The sequence below is a fragment of the Tribolium castaneum genome, chromosome 8, assembly GCF_031307605.1.
Source record: "Tribolium castaneum strain GA2 chromosome 8, icTriCast1.1, whole genome shotgun sequence".
NCBI lineage: Eukaryota > Metazoa > Arthropoda > Insecta > Coleoptera > Tenebrionidae > Tribolium > Tribolium castaneum.
This window is the reverse complement of record NC_087401.1, coordinates 14,789,024-14,806,072: the sequence shown is the minus strand read 5'-3', so window position 1 is coordinate 14,806,072 and position 17,049 is coordinate 14,789,024. Positions and strand designations below refer to the sequence as shown.

General features: G+C 30.7%; 2 protein-coding genes across 3 annotated transcripts in view; one reads left to right on the top strand and one right to left on the bottom strand.

Moving 5' to 3' along the window:
• The window catches only part of LOC662012 (uncharacterized protein), a 63,469-nt gene that overhangs the window by 2,026 nt on the left and 44,394 nt on the right, over positions 1 to 17,049 (bottom strand). The window contains exon 1 of one of the 2 annotated variants that reach the window (XM_968139.5): positions 2,627 to 2,808. The exons of the other annotated variant lie outside the window; for it this stretch is intronic. The gene's annotated coding sequence lies outside the window, so the exon portion shown is untranslated. Of the gene's footprint in view, positions 1 to 2,626; positions 2,809 to 17,049 lie in introns of those variants that run through there. 2 annotated transcript variants of the gene reach the window in all.
• Positions 5,361 to 7,546, top strand: Orco (Odorant receptor co-receptor). Its single transcript, XM_008196471.3, has 8 exons — positions 5,361 to 5,509; positions 5,631 to 5,803; positions 5,851 to 6,122; positions 6,171 to 6,334; positions 6,380 to 6,593; positions 6,639 to 6,831; positions 6,876 to 7,236; positions 7,281 to 7,546. Exons 2-8 carry the CDS (start codon positions 5,631 to 5,633, stop codon positions 7,329 to 7,331), a joined length of 1,428 nt encoding a protein of 475 aa, XP_008194693.1. The 5' UTR covers positions 5,361 to 5,509; the 3' UTR covers positions 7,332 to 7,546.

The following is a 17,049-nucleotide window of genomic DNA, read 5'->3' as shown; positions in this document are numbered from 1 at the left end:
GGGAATTTGGCAATTTCCTCGATGCCAATCGATTCCCCGGATCATTTTGCATAGGTATGGATCAAAACAGTTCCACTTTTTAGAATAGTTTAGCCGTAAATGAGAAAATAAAAAAAATTAAAAAAAAGTTAACACCCCCCCCTTTAAAATCGGTCAATTTTTAAAGTGTCCCTAAATCAAATGAAACCTATTCTATCTTATAAGTTTTGATGTGCTCTTTACGATGGAAAAAACCGTTTTCTCCTAACTCTTTTAGTTTGGCCGTAATCGGCGTTTGAAAATTGAAAATTTTTTTGCGAGAAATCGCCCTGAGTCCTATGTCATTGTGTAGAGTTTTTTATTCCGGTTATCCTCCATTTTTCCGTTTCTCGATAACTCTAATAGTTTCGCCGTAATTGGCGGTTGAAAATTGAAAAAAAGTGAAAATGGAAACCTTTTTTTGCGTTTTTCTCGGAAACTGTAAGACTTAGAGCAACGAACAAAAAACCATCTGATAGCGCTTAATTTTATCTATTTTTTCGACTAAACCCGAAGCCGCTCCGGGCAACGGTTCCGGCCACAGAGGCAATCAAATTTATTCACTAAAAAAATTCATAAAAAAAAAAACTAAAAGTCGTAGAGCACTGCGGTTTGTTCCATTGAATTCTACGGCTCATTTTACATATTATATCAATTTTTTACAAGAATTAAAAATTAAAAATTTTTTGCCTAAATTTAGGGTAGCCATTTGTCATAGTGAAAAATTTTATTCAACAAAAAAATTCATTACTCAAAAACTAAAAGTCGTAGACCAATGCGGTTTGTTCTATTGAATTCAGCGGTTCATTTTCTGTATTATACCAACTTTTCACGAGATTTAAAATTTTCAATTTTTTTGCTCAAATTGATACACTTACCTTCGAAGAGGTGAAAATTTTTTTTTTTAAACTAACTCCAGCAAATTTTTATGGACTTCTTTATGTCTTAACAACCCACTAAAGTTGTTAAAAGTCCACAAAAAGTCCAAATGTTCGTTTTTTTGATGTTTGATTTTTTCAATTTTCGTCGCAGTTTTTGTCGATTTTGGGTACCCGGAACGTTTGTCGAGCAATAGCTCCGGAACTATTAGAGATAACCCCATGAAGTGTATTATCGTTGGAAAGCTCTTTAAATTATCTATTTTTTTCAAAAAAAATTATTGTTCTCCGACTAATAGTTTTCGAGCAAATTGCAAATAAAAGCAAAAATTGGTAAAATTTTAAAACATTCATAACTAAAAAACTATTGGGAATTTGGCAATTTTCTTGATGCCAATCGATTCCCCGGATCATTTTGCATAGGTATGGATCAAAATAGTTCCACTTTTTAGAATAGTTTAGCCGTAAATGAGAAAATAAAAAAAGTTAAAAAAAAGTTAACACCCTCCCAGAAATCGGTCAATTTTTAAAGTGTCTCAAAATCAAATAAAACCGATTCTGTCTTATAGATTTTGATGTGCTCTTTACAATGTAAAGAAACGTTTTCTCCTAGCTCTTTTAGTTTGGCCGTAATTTCTCTCCGCGCGCACGTGTTTGTACAATGTGTGGATGGGGGCACACTTATTTACGCAACGCTTTTTGGGGAAACCGAATTTTTGCTCTGATTAATGCGTTTTAGAAAGTTTCGCGCCGATGGTACGATGGTAACGGTGTGTGACTCACCTAATTGGGGGCCTCTCTTAATTATCAGGAAATTAAACAATGAAGCTGAGACAATCAAACTGGGAAGAACAGAAATTTTCCGCATTTTTTGACGATTTATATTGTTATTAATAATACGAGTGCGGAAACACAAGCTTAAATTTCGAGGGCTGTCTTTATGCAACGAGCGTATGCGAGCAACCGATAACTTTAAGGTTGATTCAAAATTTCTTTGTTTGAACATTTTAATTTAAAATACGTTACTGTTTGGGAAGCGTATTTTAAAACAGTGCAATCATTAATTTAAAACACGTTGCCATAGGAACCATGTTTTAAGAAATATTTTTTTATTTTGGATTTTGAAAATATGTTTTCGAAAAAAGGGAAAAACGATAGGTAATTTTTAATTTGTAGAAATCTTGTATTTGTCAAGATAAGCAACAACAGAAGAAAAAAAGAAAAAAATAAAGACAATAAAACGCAAGCATGGTAATTACAATTGGGTACTAAAACACTGAAGATGTTAAAGATGGCGGAAGCGGCCATTTTTATTTTAAGACACGAGTAAACAAAAACAATACGTACAATCCCCAATTCAAACTTATGATTTTTTAATTGAAATTGCAAAAATTCGGTTGAACTGTTGCCGAAATTACAAAACTAGTATTTTGGTTACATAAGTAATAAAATTATGCTCGTGTGTTTCCCAATGAGAAATTGTTAAAACTTTGGTTTACTTCACCGTTTTGAGGTCAGATTTGGAAAAAGTCAGCCGCAAAATGGCCGCTCGCCATTTTTCCAAAACCCCATTTCCTTCACTTCCTCAAGTGACTCAATGCAACAGCTGAGCAAAAAACGCTCCCATTCTAGAGCCCGATGAATCACCGTTAGAGTGCGACCCCGTTGTCTGAATTTTTAAGGTCGAAGAAAGTTCCGCCATTATGCAATAACAGTCAAAGCCTACTCACCGGTTTAGTTCCAAATAAAAAAAAATCACAAAATATTAAATTAACTTTTTGAATGAATTTCAATCACTGCACTTCGTGTGCGTCCAAGTCGAAGACTACGGCGAGAAAGCCGCCAAAGAACCTTTCTTATAGCAAAAGTATGTTCCAGTGCTAAGCACAGTATGGCCAATGGTCCGCTATCCACGACGCCACTTAACCAATCGGAGAGCGACAAGGGGGACACGTGACCCGCTTTTGTACTTTCTCCGTCATATGTTTTATTAATTTCGTTAATGAGTTTTGTTAGTGTTGAGACCGTGACGGCCTGCTTGAATTTTCATGCTTTTTGTTGAGGTTTTTCGACGAGTGGAAAATTAGCGAATTGCGAAAACCACGTCGTGCTTAATTGCATCGCGCCGATTGTTTTGCCTAATTGACGCATTAGTGGTAGAAAGTCGGCTGTGCGACTACAAATTTACGCCATTTTGGAAACTGGAAATTAAACAAATGCAATCTGCACCCATTTAATTAAATTATAAAAACAATTGACGAAAAATAGCCTCGTCATTTCAAGTTTTTTAAAATTCCGCCATCTTGAAATCCTAAACGGGACGCCATTTTGGCACAAAATTTCACCACCCTTATCTTGGCCATTAGTTAAATAACGTAACCAAAAATCATAAGTTTTTGACAAGAGATAGCCTTGTTGTGGCCATTTGTTAAAATTCCGCCATCTTGAACTTCTAAACGGGTCCACATTTTGGAAAAAAAAATTCGCCCAGTAAAAGATATAATCAAACTTGTTGTAGGCAAGTGAACCAAAAATATGGTGGCGCTATTTTGTGCGTTCCATCATCTCGCCTACCGCGACGAAATCGAAAACAATTTAATTTCGTATTTCGTTCCCTGATCGCATCAATAAGTGTCGTTTAGCGAGCTCATAAAGCCTCCTGAAAATTGCAAATGCCGTAGCATCCTGAAAATATCGTGAAAAACTTGTTTACAGGAAAATTTCGCTCGCTGTCTGTCATTCGTTCATTTTTCCTCGTTAAGAAAATGCAATTAATTTTCCACGACATGAAATTAATTATGTCGGACATGTGTATTCGCTGATTTTTAATTAGTTTATAAATAATTCAATTGGGCTTCGCTTCTCTAAAAATTAATTATTTCGTAAATTCAATCCGAATTAGAAATCATAAAGTGGGGCAAGTAATACGTCTCATTTCGAGTATTAACGAGTCATGATATCGATAACTACTCTAAATAAATAATTAAAAGAATAAGCCCACGTCTAATCAATAACATTACAGGTGTATCGCGAGGAGAGAAAGGATTTTACTCAAACTAATAACAATCTTGACCAATTTTCTCATTTTTGTGGCGCAATCCCGACAAATAATTACCAATTCGAGGAAGTTTGTTATATCATTGTTTCTTTTATTGTTATACATTTTAAATTCCATATACGTGCTCGCCGTTAATAATTTAATTAAAAAAAAAAGAGGAAAAAACTGTGTGTGCGTTTGGAATAAAACCGTTGCGCTACAATAATCTCACGTATTTTTAACAAATGGATTTGGTTCAGTTTCTGTTATGTTCGACTTGAGACGATGGCAGGGAAATAGGAAGCATCTTATACAATTTTGCAACAGATGGTTGATTGTAATCGCCAACTGCGTACAATCAAACCAGTTTAAAATAGTAATAAACCGTTTTAAAGCCGCAAACACTGGCTTGCGAAATGCGATTTTCAACCGCGACTCATGTCATGTCTGATTAATTGAATTTTGCACAAATAGACCTACAAAATTTGGAAGTAATTTATAAACACGAAGCTCGCTTGTTGCAAGTTTTCGCTCGAAATAAGTTAGTTTATCTATAAAATCAAAAAAAATCTTTAGATAATTTTTGAATCGTTTCCTTAAAAAAGTTTTGTATCCTGAAAGGATAATTCCTGAATTCCTGAAATCAATTTAATATATCAGAAGAAGAAGAAATTGAAATTTTACGGAAAAATATCTTATGTGGAAATGAGGAAACATGAAAACTTTCTTAAATAGTTATTTAATAAACTAGTAATAAAGGCGATTAATAAACGAAACTGTTTAAAACACAAACGAGCGTCAGCGAGTTGAGTGATTTTTTTATTCTATTGTTGTTTTTTTTATTCTATCGGTGAAAAAATTTAACAAAAATTTCTCAATGTACATACAAGAAAAAATGTGTTATACATGTAAAGAAAAGTTGACAGTATCACTCACAGATAATGAGCAACTTTTCTTTACTTGTATAATAAACTACTACTTTTTATATAGTTTTTTTAAAGTGTTTTGAAGGAACGTTATTAGTATTATCGGCCCTTGAACTTATAAAATTTTATAAAAATAAAAAAGTGGCAAAAAAACGGCCTTTGACGGTCCAATTGCGTTTGGGATTATAAGTTTTTTTTGAATATCTCTTATGAAAAATCGAATGATTGAGCAAATTGCGGCTAAATGTCGAAAATTGCGTTAAATAATCCCAAAAGCGAGTACCCCTCCAAGTACCGACCTCGCCCCCATCGATCCATCCCCGCACCGTATCATTAACTACCCTCCCCATTAGCCAGGAATAATAAATTAAATCAATTGATGACAAATCCCCCAACCCTCATCTCATCAATATTTTAGAATCCGTCTTTTTAAATTACAGACAAGATCCCAACCGGACTTCAATCTTCCCTCACGTGACACCCCATCAACCAATCCCCCATCCCCTTTTCCATCCATTGGTCCACGATTTCGGAGACACTGTTTCACCCCCATCCACCCACGTACCACTTATTCCCATCACCAGTCGAGTGCGGAGGTTCCATCTGACAACATACCGATGTGGGTGTGAGCGAATTTCAAGCAATTCAAGGTCGGTAACCAATTTTCAACCATTGGTTAGAAACACGTTATCACAATACCAAATTCTAACCAATTTTCAACCATTGGTTAGAAACACGTTATCGCAATACCAAATTCTAACCAACTTCCAGATGATGAAATTCAAGGTCACGGGCCTCGTGGCCGACCTTATGCCCAACATTCGGCTCATCCAAGCGTCCGGGCACTTCATGCTCAACTACCATGCCGATAATTCCGGCGCCTTGCACACCCTCAGGCTCGGCTACTGCTGCATGCACCTGGTGTTCGTCCTAGTCCAATATGGGTCAGTCAGGTCAAGTCAAGTCACAATTTAGTTACGTATTTTTTTAGTTGTAATTTCGTTAATTTGGTACTGGAACGTGGTGACGTCAACGATTTGGCTGCCAACACCATCACGGTGCTGTTTTTCACGCATTGTGTCACGAAATTCGTGTATTTCGCGGTCAGGTCGAAACTTTTCTACCGAACTTTAGGTATTTGGAACCAACCAAACAGTCATCCGTTGTTTGTTGAGTCGAATAATCGCTACCACGGCATTGCTTTGAAAAAAATGCGGCGCTTGCTCTATATTATAATCATCTGGACGTCCTTCAGTGCTATTGGTACTACCTTTGGTAGTGTTATTGTTTTTTTGTAACACGTTTGTTTAGCTTGGACCGGTATCACGTTCGTGGGTGATAGCGTCCACAATATCAAGGACCCAGAAAACGAAAATTTGACCATCACTGAACCCATCCCACGCTTGTTGGTCAAGGCATGGTACCCATGGGACGCCATGAGCGGCATGCCCTACTACATAACCCTCGTGTTCCAAGTAGGTACTTCCCCGCCACTACCAACCTAACCGCCATTCCCCCAGATCTACTACGTTTTTTTCTCACTCGCGCACGCAAACCTCCTCGATAGCCTCTTCTGTTCGTGGCTGATTTTCGCCTGCGAGCAGTTGCAACACTTGAAAGAGATCATGAAGCCTTTGATGGAACTTTCGGCAACTCTGGACACCTACGTGCCGAAGAGTGCCGACTTGTTCCGAGCGCCGAGCGCCACCTCGCAGGACCAACTCATCGAAAATGGTACCAACCCAGCAAAATAAACCCTAACTAACTGATAAGTTCAAGATTACAATGAGAAAAACGAGGATCTTAAGGGGGTGTATAGCACGCGCCAGGAGCTCGGCGGCCATTTTAGGGGCGGGGCGTTGCAGAATTTCGGTAGTGGGGGCGTTGGGCCGAACGGTTTGACCAAAAAACAGGAGTTGATGGTCAGGTCGGCGATCAAATACTGGGTGGAGCGCCACAAACACGTCGTCAGGTAGGGGTTGGTAGCGCTACCGGCTAGTTATTTTGGCCTCTTAGGTTGGTCACGGCCATCGGTGATGCGTATGGTGTGGCACTCCTGCTCCATATGCTGACGTCTACGATCATGTTGACGCTTTTGGCCTATCAGGCTACGAAAATCACAGGGGTGGACAAATACGCAGCTACGGTTCTGGGCTATTTGCTGTTTGCGTTAGCCCAAGTGTTTCATTTTTGTATTTTTGGCAACCGCCTCATTGAGGAGAGCTCTTCGGTGATGGAGGCGGCCTATAGTTGCCATTGGTACGACGGGTCGGAGGAGGCTAAGACTTTTGTACAGATCGTCTGCCAACAATGTCAGAAGGCTATGTCCATTTCCGGTGCTAAATTCTTCACGATTTCGTTAGATCTGTTCGCTTCGGTGGGTGAATTCCCTAGATTTGGTGATTTTACGAGTGGTTGCAGGTACTGGGCGCTGTGGTGACCTACTTCATGGTGTTGGTGCAACTCAAATGAGGGGTTTTTCGTTGCGTACGGTTGGTAGTTCCTTAATTTCTGCACGTGACGTTTTGAAAATTGTGATAATTAGACGGCACTGATTTTTCAAGTTACACAGCATTCATAAGTGTCTTAATTCAAGATGGCGAGTACCTGATAATGGCGGTGACAAGGGGAAATAATAACGCTCTAGACTTAGTTACTTCTATTTTACCTAATAAAGTTTACCCTAACTATGCGTTTTATTTGGCCAACCTTTGTGTCACCCCCTTGGGGTTGAAATCGATCGCCGCCCGGGAAATTCGAGCGCCATCTATGACGCAGCGTTTCATATGGTAAATAAAAACAAGGCCGGTCCTGTGTCGGGTCGCTCCGAAGCCGGTCCTGCTCAATATTTTCCGGCGGTTTGACAATCAGCAGGTGAGTCGATTTGTTGCTATTTCTCGTGAAAGAGTCGTTTCATGTCCCGAGAACGCTACGTTTCAAATATGAAAGGCATTTCACTTAACTTTGATAATTTCGTCGGAATTCGAGCTCGCTGAGATTTTTGCGAGGGTTGGTTTTGTTCGCGAATCGATAAAAATAAACGACGAGAGGGTTCGAGGACGCACCTTTTATCCCTTTTAGTGGCAGTTTTCGATTGTATTGTTTCGGTATCGCAAACAGATGGATAAAGAGAACAAAGTAAATAAAAGGAAGTGAGGAGAATTGATATTTAGAATTTGCGCCGCGATACCGATTGAGAGATGCGAGGAAGAGGCTTAAAGTGGCGTTTTGTGTTCTTCGAGAGAAAGTTTTAAGTGGATAGTTTGCTCAAAAGACTACCAGTGATCGATGAAGCAATCATTTCCCAACGCTAGACAAGTTTCATTCCGAAAGAAAGCGGCCAGTGTGGGGAAACACCGGAAATGTATTCTTGGTTGCCTACTCACACTATTTACCTCAAGCAAAGATCAACAATTTATTAAAAAAAAACGACGATTCTCAGAGTCACGTGACCCAATTCTTTTTTTTTGTTCCAATCCGTTACAAAACTTTTGGCAACGACAATAAAGACGTTATGCTTGTTTTCTTTCCATTATTTATTGCAAGTGCTACTTGTACAGAGTGTCTCAGCTAAGACTTTCGAGCCAGATATTTTACAGATTTTTATGAAATTTAAAATGCAGATATTTTAGAAGATAAAGATTAAACAAAATCCAATTAATGCAACAACTCAAGTCTTAAAAACGTAATTTTTACATGTCTTTTTTTTAAAGACTTTTAAGACTTATGTTTTAAGACTTTTTCAACAACACAGAAATTTTAGCCACAGTTGTTGGTTTTTCAAGTAATTTCACCAAATTAAAAGAATTTTACTTTTCTGACATCGCCACACTTTTGACAGTTTTTTTCAGTGGTACACAAAATGCGGCTAGAAATGCTTCATCAATTGTTTCAAAAGGTGACTGCCCAAATTACTATCAAATTAAGTTTTTAACAACAAAATTTAATTTTTTTCTTGGATCAGCCGAGCGATTTGGTTAATTTTTTGTGTGGCCATTTATTTTTCGGGGTTTAATGATCCACCGGTAATTTGGCTTAATTTTAAATAAATAAATGTGTTTTAAAATTTCATTTTTTTGCCCATAGTTGAAAGACGATCTCCTAAAATATGTGCATTCTAAATTTCGTAACAATCCGTTGACAAATAACTGAGATATTAAGCTCGAAAGTCTGAGCTGAGACACCCTGAAGTTTTTATGAATAAATTTTTTAAAATTTTTTACTACATAGTACATAATAATATTTTTTTAAATAATTAATTTAATAATTATTTTTTAAGTAAAAGCCCCTAAAGCCCCTAGCCCCTATTATGAAATATTATAACAGGCCAGTATTTTAATAGTCAAGATCATTGAACAAATCTCTTTGTTCCAACCCTAGTTCCTCCAAAAGGTCGTTATCCAAGTCGCAACAATACATCTGTGTAGTAGGACTGATGTAGTCGCAGGTATTAAGCGGTTGACACAATTTTACATTTTCATTAAGTGCGTTGTTATAATTAACCCCAATATAAACCACCCTTTCGGGAAGAACGATTTTAAAAAAATATTTTGGAATATTTATCACGTCATTATTTCTGGAACCGACAGTTCCTGTGATAATATATCGTTGATTTCCCGTTGCTTGGCGTCTAACACCTTGCTCAAAATATTTCCAAATTCTTTGGTTGACTGGCGCCCATTGCGGTGCCGCGTTTATATAATAAAAAGTCATTCGTTGTTCCAACTCTGTCTCAAAATCGCACTTGGGGGCAAGATGACCCTTGTCGTAAGTGTCTCCCTCAAAATTCCGGTGGTTTTTGTAAAACTCGTTCACATTTCCTTGAAGAAAATCGCTTTTCCAAGACTGAGATGGGCACCTTGTAGTGCCTTTTTCGAGTTTGTGTTTCACCCAATAAGTTTGTTGCGGATTACGTTTATTATTCACGCAGACGTCAATTTTTCGTGTAAATGAAAGCACATTACAATGTACTGTCTGTATTCCAATTGCAATTTTTACGCCTTTTCCCTTATTACAAGTCCGACCAGATTCTCTAGCAATTATTTCCGAATCATCATCAGGTGTTGCACGTGCAACGCGACAACGGCTTGGATTGCAACCGGTGGAAAAATCTTCAAAAAAAAGTAAACAAAACGCTTAAAGTACCGGAACTTACTTAATATTAACATAAGGAAAAGAATGAGGCGCAAAAGCAACATTTTTGGTCACTTTAAGGACTGCACAAGTTGAAGTCCTATTTAATAATAATTGCGCTTATACGAAAATTTTGCATCAAGGAAAAGTTATACATTATATCTAAATGTAAATAATGATTCATTTTACAGTAAGTTATAAATCTGCAGCAAGTGAGTGTTATTTATTAATTGAGACAAATAAACTGATAAACTAAAACGTTTCGTAAAAACGCAATTAAAGATAACAGGTAGGTATTTTAGGGACCCGTCTTTCTTGTGTTTTTTTTTACCCGAAATTTATTATTATTATTATTTATTATTATTATTATTATTATTATTATTATTATTATTATTATTATTATTATTATTATTATTATTATTATTATTATTATTATTATTATTATTATTATTATTATTATTATTATTATTATTATTATTATTATTATTATTATTATTATTATTATTATTATTATTATTATTATTATTATTATTATTATTATTATTATTATTATTATTATTATTATTATTATTATTATTATTATTATTATTATTATTATTATTATTATTATTATTATTATTATTATTATTATTATTATTATTATTATTATTATTATTATTATTATTATTATTATTATTATTATTATTATTATTATTATTATTATTATTATTATTATTATTATTATTATTATTATTATTATTATTATTATTATTATTATTAATTATTATTATTATTATTATTATTATTATTATTATTATTATTATTATTATTATTATTATTATTATTATTATTATTATTATTATTATTATTATTATTATTATTATTATTATTATTATTATTATTATTATTATTATTATTATTATTATTATTATTATTATTATTATTATTATTATTATTATTATTATTATTATTATTATTATTATTATTATTATTATTATTATTATTATTATTATTATTATTATTATTATTATTATTATTATTATTATTATTATTATTATTATTATTATTATTATTATTATTATTATTATTATTATTATTATTATTATTATTATTATTATTATTATTATTATTATATTATTATTATTATTATTATTATTATTATTATTATTATTATTATTATTATTATTATTATTATTATTATTATTATTATTATTATTATTATTATTATTATTATTATTATTATTATTATTATTATTATTATTATTATTATTATTATTATTATTATTATTATTATTATTATTATTATTATTATTATTATTATTATTATTATTATTATTATTATTATTATTATTATTATTATTATTATTATTATTATTATTATTATTATTATTATTATTATTATTATTATTATTATTATTATTATTATTATTATTATTATTATTATTATTATTATTATTATTATTATTATTATTATTATTATTATTATTATTATTATTATTATTATTATTATTATTATTATTATTATTATTATTATTATTATTATTATTATTATTATTATTATTATTATTATTATTATTATTATTATTATTATTATTATTATTATTATTATTATTATTATTATTATTATTATTATTATTATTATTATTATTATTATTATTATTATTATTATTATTATTATTATTATTATTATTATTATTATTATTATTATTATTATTATTATTATTATTATTATTATTATTATTATTATTATTATTATTATTATTATTATTATTATTATTATTATTATTATTATTATTATTATTATTATTATTATTATTATTATTATTATTATTATTATTATTATTATTATTATTATTATTATTATTATTATTATTATTATTATTATTATTATTATTATTATTATTATTATTATTATTATTATTATTATTATTATTATTATTATTATTATTATTATTATTATTATTATTATTAATTATTATTATTATTATTATTATTATTATTATTATTATTATTATTATTATTATTATTATTATTATTATTATTATTATTATTATTATTATTATTATTATTATTATTATTATTATTATTATTATTATTATTATTATTATTATTATTATTATTATTATTATTATTATTATTATTATTATTATTATTATTATTATTATTATTATTATTATTATTATTATTATTATTATTATTATTATTATTATTATTATTATTATTATTATTATTATTATTATTATTATTATTATTATTATTATTATTATTATTATTATTATTATTATTATTATTATTATTATTATTATTATTATTATTATTATTATTATTATTATTATTATTATTATTATTATTATTATTATTATTATTATTATTATTATTATTATTATTATTATTATTATTATTATTATTATTATTATTATTATTATTATTATTATTATTATTATTATTATTATTATTATTATTATTATTATTATTATTATTATTATTATTATTATTATTATTATTATTATTATTATTATTATTATTATTATTATTATTATTATTATTATTATTATTATTATTATTATTATTATTATTATTATTATTATTATTATTATTATTATTATTATTATTATTATTATTATTATTATTATTATTATTATTATTATTATTATTATTATTATTATTATTATTATTATTATTATTATTATTATTATTATTATTATTATTATTATTATTATTATTATTATTATTATTATTATTATTATTATTATTATTATTATTATTATTATTATTATTATTATTATTATTATTATTATTATTATTATTATTATTATTATTATTATTATTATTATTATTATTATTATTATTATTATTATTATTATTATTATTATTAGTGTTGTTAAAAATACATTTTTAGAAGTATTTAAATACAAATACAAATACTTTTTTGGCAAAGTAATTAAATGTAATTCAAATACAATTTTTGAAAAAGTATTTAATTCCAAATACAGTTACATTTTTAATTTTTGTTAAAACTTTCGTATTATAACAAAATTGTAACTTCGCATAATTTTTCGTGTCCTGTCCGTCACATCACTATTTTTTAGTTTTATCGTACACTTCCGCTGAATTACCTGTTTTTATAAAAAAAATCATTCACAATCTGTCTATTGTGTCCCGTCCGTAATCACTTAGTATAACGATTTTGGGAAAGTTTGGTTAGTTGTTTTTTATTTTTGTTAAAACTTTCGTATTATAACAAAATTGAAACTTTGGATTATTTTTGTGTCCCGTCCGTTATCTCACTATTTTTTATTTTTATCGTACACTTCCGCTGAATTACCTGTTTTCATAAAAAAATCATTCACAATCTTTCTATTGTGTCCCGTCCGTAATCACTTAGTATAACGATTTTGGGAAAGTTTGGTTAGTTGTTTTTTATTTTTGTTAAAACTTTCGTATTATAACAAAATTGAAACTTTGGATTATTTTTGTGTCCCGTCCGTTATCTTACTATTTTTTATTTTTATCGTACACTTCCGCTGAATTACCTGTTTTCATAAAAAAATCATTTACAGTATTTCTATTATGTGTCCCGTCCGTAATCAATTAGTATAACGATTTTGGGAAAGTTTTGTTAGTTGTTTTTTATTTTTGTTAAAACTTTCGTATTATAACAAAATTGAAACTTTGCATTATTTTTGTGTTCCGTCCGTCATCTCACTACGTACACTTCCGCTAAATTACCAGTTTTCATAAAAAAATCATTCACAATCTTTCTATTGTGTCCCGTCCGTAATCAATTACTATAACGATTTTGGGAAAGTTTTGTTAGTTGTTTTTTATTTTTGTTAAAACTTTCGTATTATAACAAAATTGTAACTTTGCATTATTTTTGTGTCCCGTCCGTTATCTCACTATTTTTTATTTTTATCGTACACTTCTGCTGAATTACCTGTTTTCATAAAAAAATCATTTATAGTATTTCTATTATGTGTCTCGTCCGTAATCAATTATTTACAACGATTTTGGGAAAGTTACCGGCATGTATTTAAATTGTTTTTGCAACACATTGGGCTCGATGGATGTTTAAATTAATATTATCACTTATCTTTTTAGGAAGATAAGTCATTTTGACAAAATTCTGTCCCGTCCGTAATCATGTCCACATTTATATCTCGTTTCCTCTCCTAATCTAGTTCTCCATGGTTAAGTTTTTAGTGATTCTAACGCCTAATTGTTTAGATTCAAGTGCAATTATTATTAGAATTTTTAAAGGCCTGTAAAAGTGTAACCTTATGTAAACTCCTCTGAGAAACAAATCGTTTTCGTGTAATTTTTAAACAAAAAAAATGAGTTTTGCTTCTGCAACACATCCTGTATGCTTGATAAAAATGCACAGTTTTATGGCAGTGGGGATGAAATAGCCGCGTTGTGCTTTAACCCAATTTTTCGCCGTTTTAATTATTCGGACGCTCGCGATTTTACGATTCCAAAAACCCACTTTTCTCTTTGTAATTTTTGCAAAAGCGCCCCTCCACTCCGGCCCTCCCTATCGCAAACTTCCTTCCGCCCCCTCCCCCAATTTCAGGTCTTTTGCGAGCGTTTCAGCTTTCAGTAGCGTCCCGATCGTCGTCGCTTCAACCCCCATTTGTCACTCTCTTGCTGAAAATCGGCAAACTTTCGAAATAACTCACACGGAGAGTCCCAAGAGAGCCGCAAACTTAACTTCTAAATGCGGAAAAAGTTCCGATCGCTACTTGTAAATAATCGCGAGGCGAGTGATTGATGGAGTGATTTGCTGATTTATTTATGACAAGTTGGTAAAATTCAGAGACAAAGTGGCTGAAACGGCGAGCAACGATGCGATCACACCCAACTCCAAGCGGCATTTGGGTGAGAGACAGTCACAAAAATCGTTTAATTAATACAGGGAATTAATGAATCAACCGAGGCAGTTTGAGAACTTGCTGACGCGAGTTTATGCATTATTTAGGGGATAAGTGCGCCCGATATGGGGATTACAAACTCGAGAAAGTCATTACAACTAGGCGAACCGTCACGAAAAAACGACGCCTGAGACAGTAATTAACTTTTGCAAAAAATCAATCCATTTAATTAAATCCAGAACGCGGCAAATAATTGTATCGTCTCGGCGAGATATTTAAAAATCAGTCGCTTGAGACGTTTAATTAACCTAAGCACCCTCCCCGCGTGTCATTAACGTTTTGTTTCTTCTTTGCAAGTGTTTAAAACTCGGGCTTCTTTGAAAAGTTGGCGCATATCTACACCGACTCTATTTAATTAATTCATTGGGCAAATTCGCCATAATTGGGCTTCTCCCGGGTGTTGACGAGGCCCCAAAGGCCGGAATAATGAATTCCGCAGTAATTAATAAACTCTTTGGACCAATTAAGTGATAAATCAATTATCAGACGTAAAAAATTAATTAGGGAAATGCGCGTTCCAATTAACAAAGAGGAGCAGTTCCGGATGAATCTTTCATTGGATGTATTTCCGGATCAGCAAAAAACGTGGAAAACTTTTTCAATATATCGCTTTTGACGGTTTATGAAGTGGCCAACCACTCCATATTTCATGACGCGGCTTTTTCGTGAGCGCTTTTCAAACCGCACAGATTTGCATCGGAACTGGGCAACACTCTGTACAGGGTGCTGGCCGACGAGTGACACATTCTCGGGTCTGTTTTTTGAGAGAATAATTTTGGGACAAAACCGCATCTAGCTATCGTTTTTTGTTTTCGACTTATAAACAAAAGTTGACATTTTAGTGAAATCTTAAAAAATTCATATCTTCCTTATTATTAAAGATACACGTTTGAAACAAAGACAGTGTACAGGCACTTTTTTACAGAGAATTTAATAATGTTATCAGCGATTTTTTTTAATCGTTCGTTTAGCTGTAATAACATAAAGTTGTATTTTTTTAAATGAGAATCATAGTTGGCTATGATATTTTCGAAAAGCTTATTTTTTTCTGAACTCAAAACAATATAAATATAGTTTGATGTTTTTATATATTTTTGATAAAAATCTATTTACAATATGTGAAAGTAGTTGGCCATGGAAAAATTATTTCACATAAAAGGTGTGAATAATCTAGAAATTTTGTGAACGGTTATTAAAGTAAAAAATGTGAAATTATAAAAATAAGCTATGTTAAAGTTATTTTCAATTGAACAAATATACGAGCGTCGCAGATTTTAATTACATAAAAAATGTGCAGAAAATTGCAAACAATGTTACTACCATTTGATGACACTTTTTTATGATTTAGTGAAGTTCAATGGAGGTGGCGTTGATAATGTTGTGTATTTTTTTACCGCAGATGGGATTTGATTTTGGCGTTTGGATTGACATTTTTTTGTAAAATAAAATTTTATTGATACGCAATCATATAATGAATAAGATTTTTCCTCTTCCGACATTTCATGTTCAAAATTGAAAAATAGAATGACAACGTGAGTTTGCCATTTTAAATATAAAAACAAAAAATTTGTATTAATTGCAAAAATTTGATCTAATAAAAATTTATTATGCTGTTTTTGAATTAATTACGGCTTAAAAAATCATTAAATTATAAAGACTTGTTCGGGAATACAATTTTCATAGTTTTAATTAAAAATCCAAATTTTTTTCATGGCCTACTATAAAGAAAAAGCGAAATGTTTTTGTTTTTTCTTAAATATTTAAAATTAATGTATTACACAAATAGACATATCAAATCAGTAAAAAATAAGCTTTTCGCAAATGTCATAGCCAACTATGATTCTTATTTAAAAAAATACAACTTGATGTTATTACGGTTAAACGAATGGTTGAAAAAAATCGCTGATTACATTATTAAATTCTCTGAAAAAAAGTGCCTGTATAAAGTCTTTGTTTCAAGTGCGTGTCTGTTATAATAAGAAAGATATGATTTTTTTAAGATTTAAGCTAAAATGTCAAGTCGAAAACAAAAGACGATAGCGAGATGCGGTTTTGAGCAAAATTATTCTCTCAAAAAGCGGACCCGAGAAGATCCCGTATTCGGCAGCACCCTGTACACGTTTTTAAACACATTCACTTGAATTAAT

Bases quoted from the DNA above. Each gene is read 5' to 3' on its own strand.
- Orco (XM_008196471.3), top strand. From the start codon at position 5,631: ATGATGAAATTCAAGGTCACGGGCCTCGTGGCCGACCTTATGCCCAAC. The intron at 5,804-5,850 runs GTCAGTCAGGTC...GTATTTTTTTAG, and splicing joins TTCGTCCTAGTCCAATATGG to TTGTAATTTCGTTAATTTGG. The intron at 7,237-7,280 runs GTGGGTGAATTC...GAGTGGTTGCAG, and splicing joins CGTTAGATCTGTTCGCTTCG to GTACTGGGCGCTGTGGTGAC.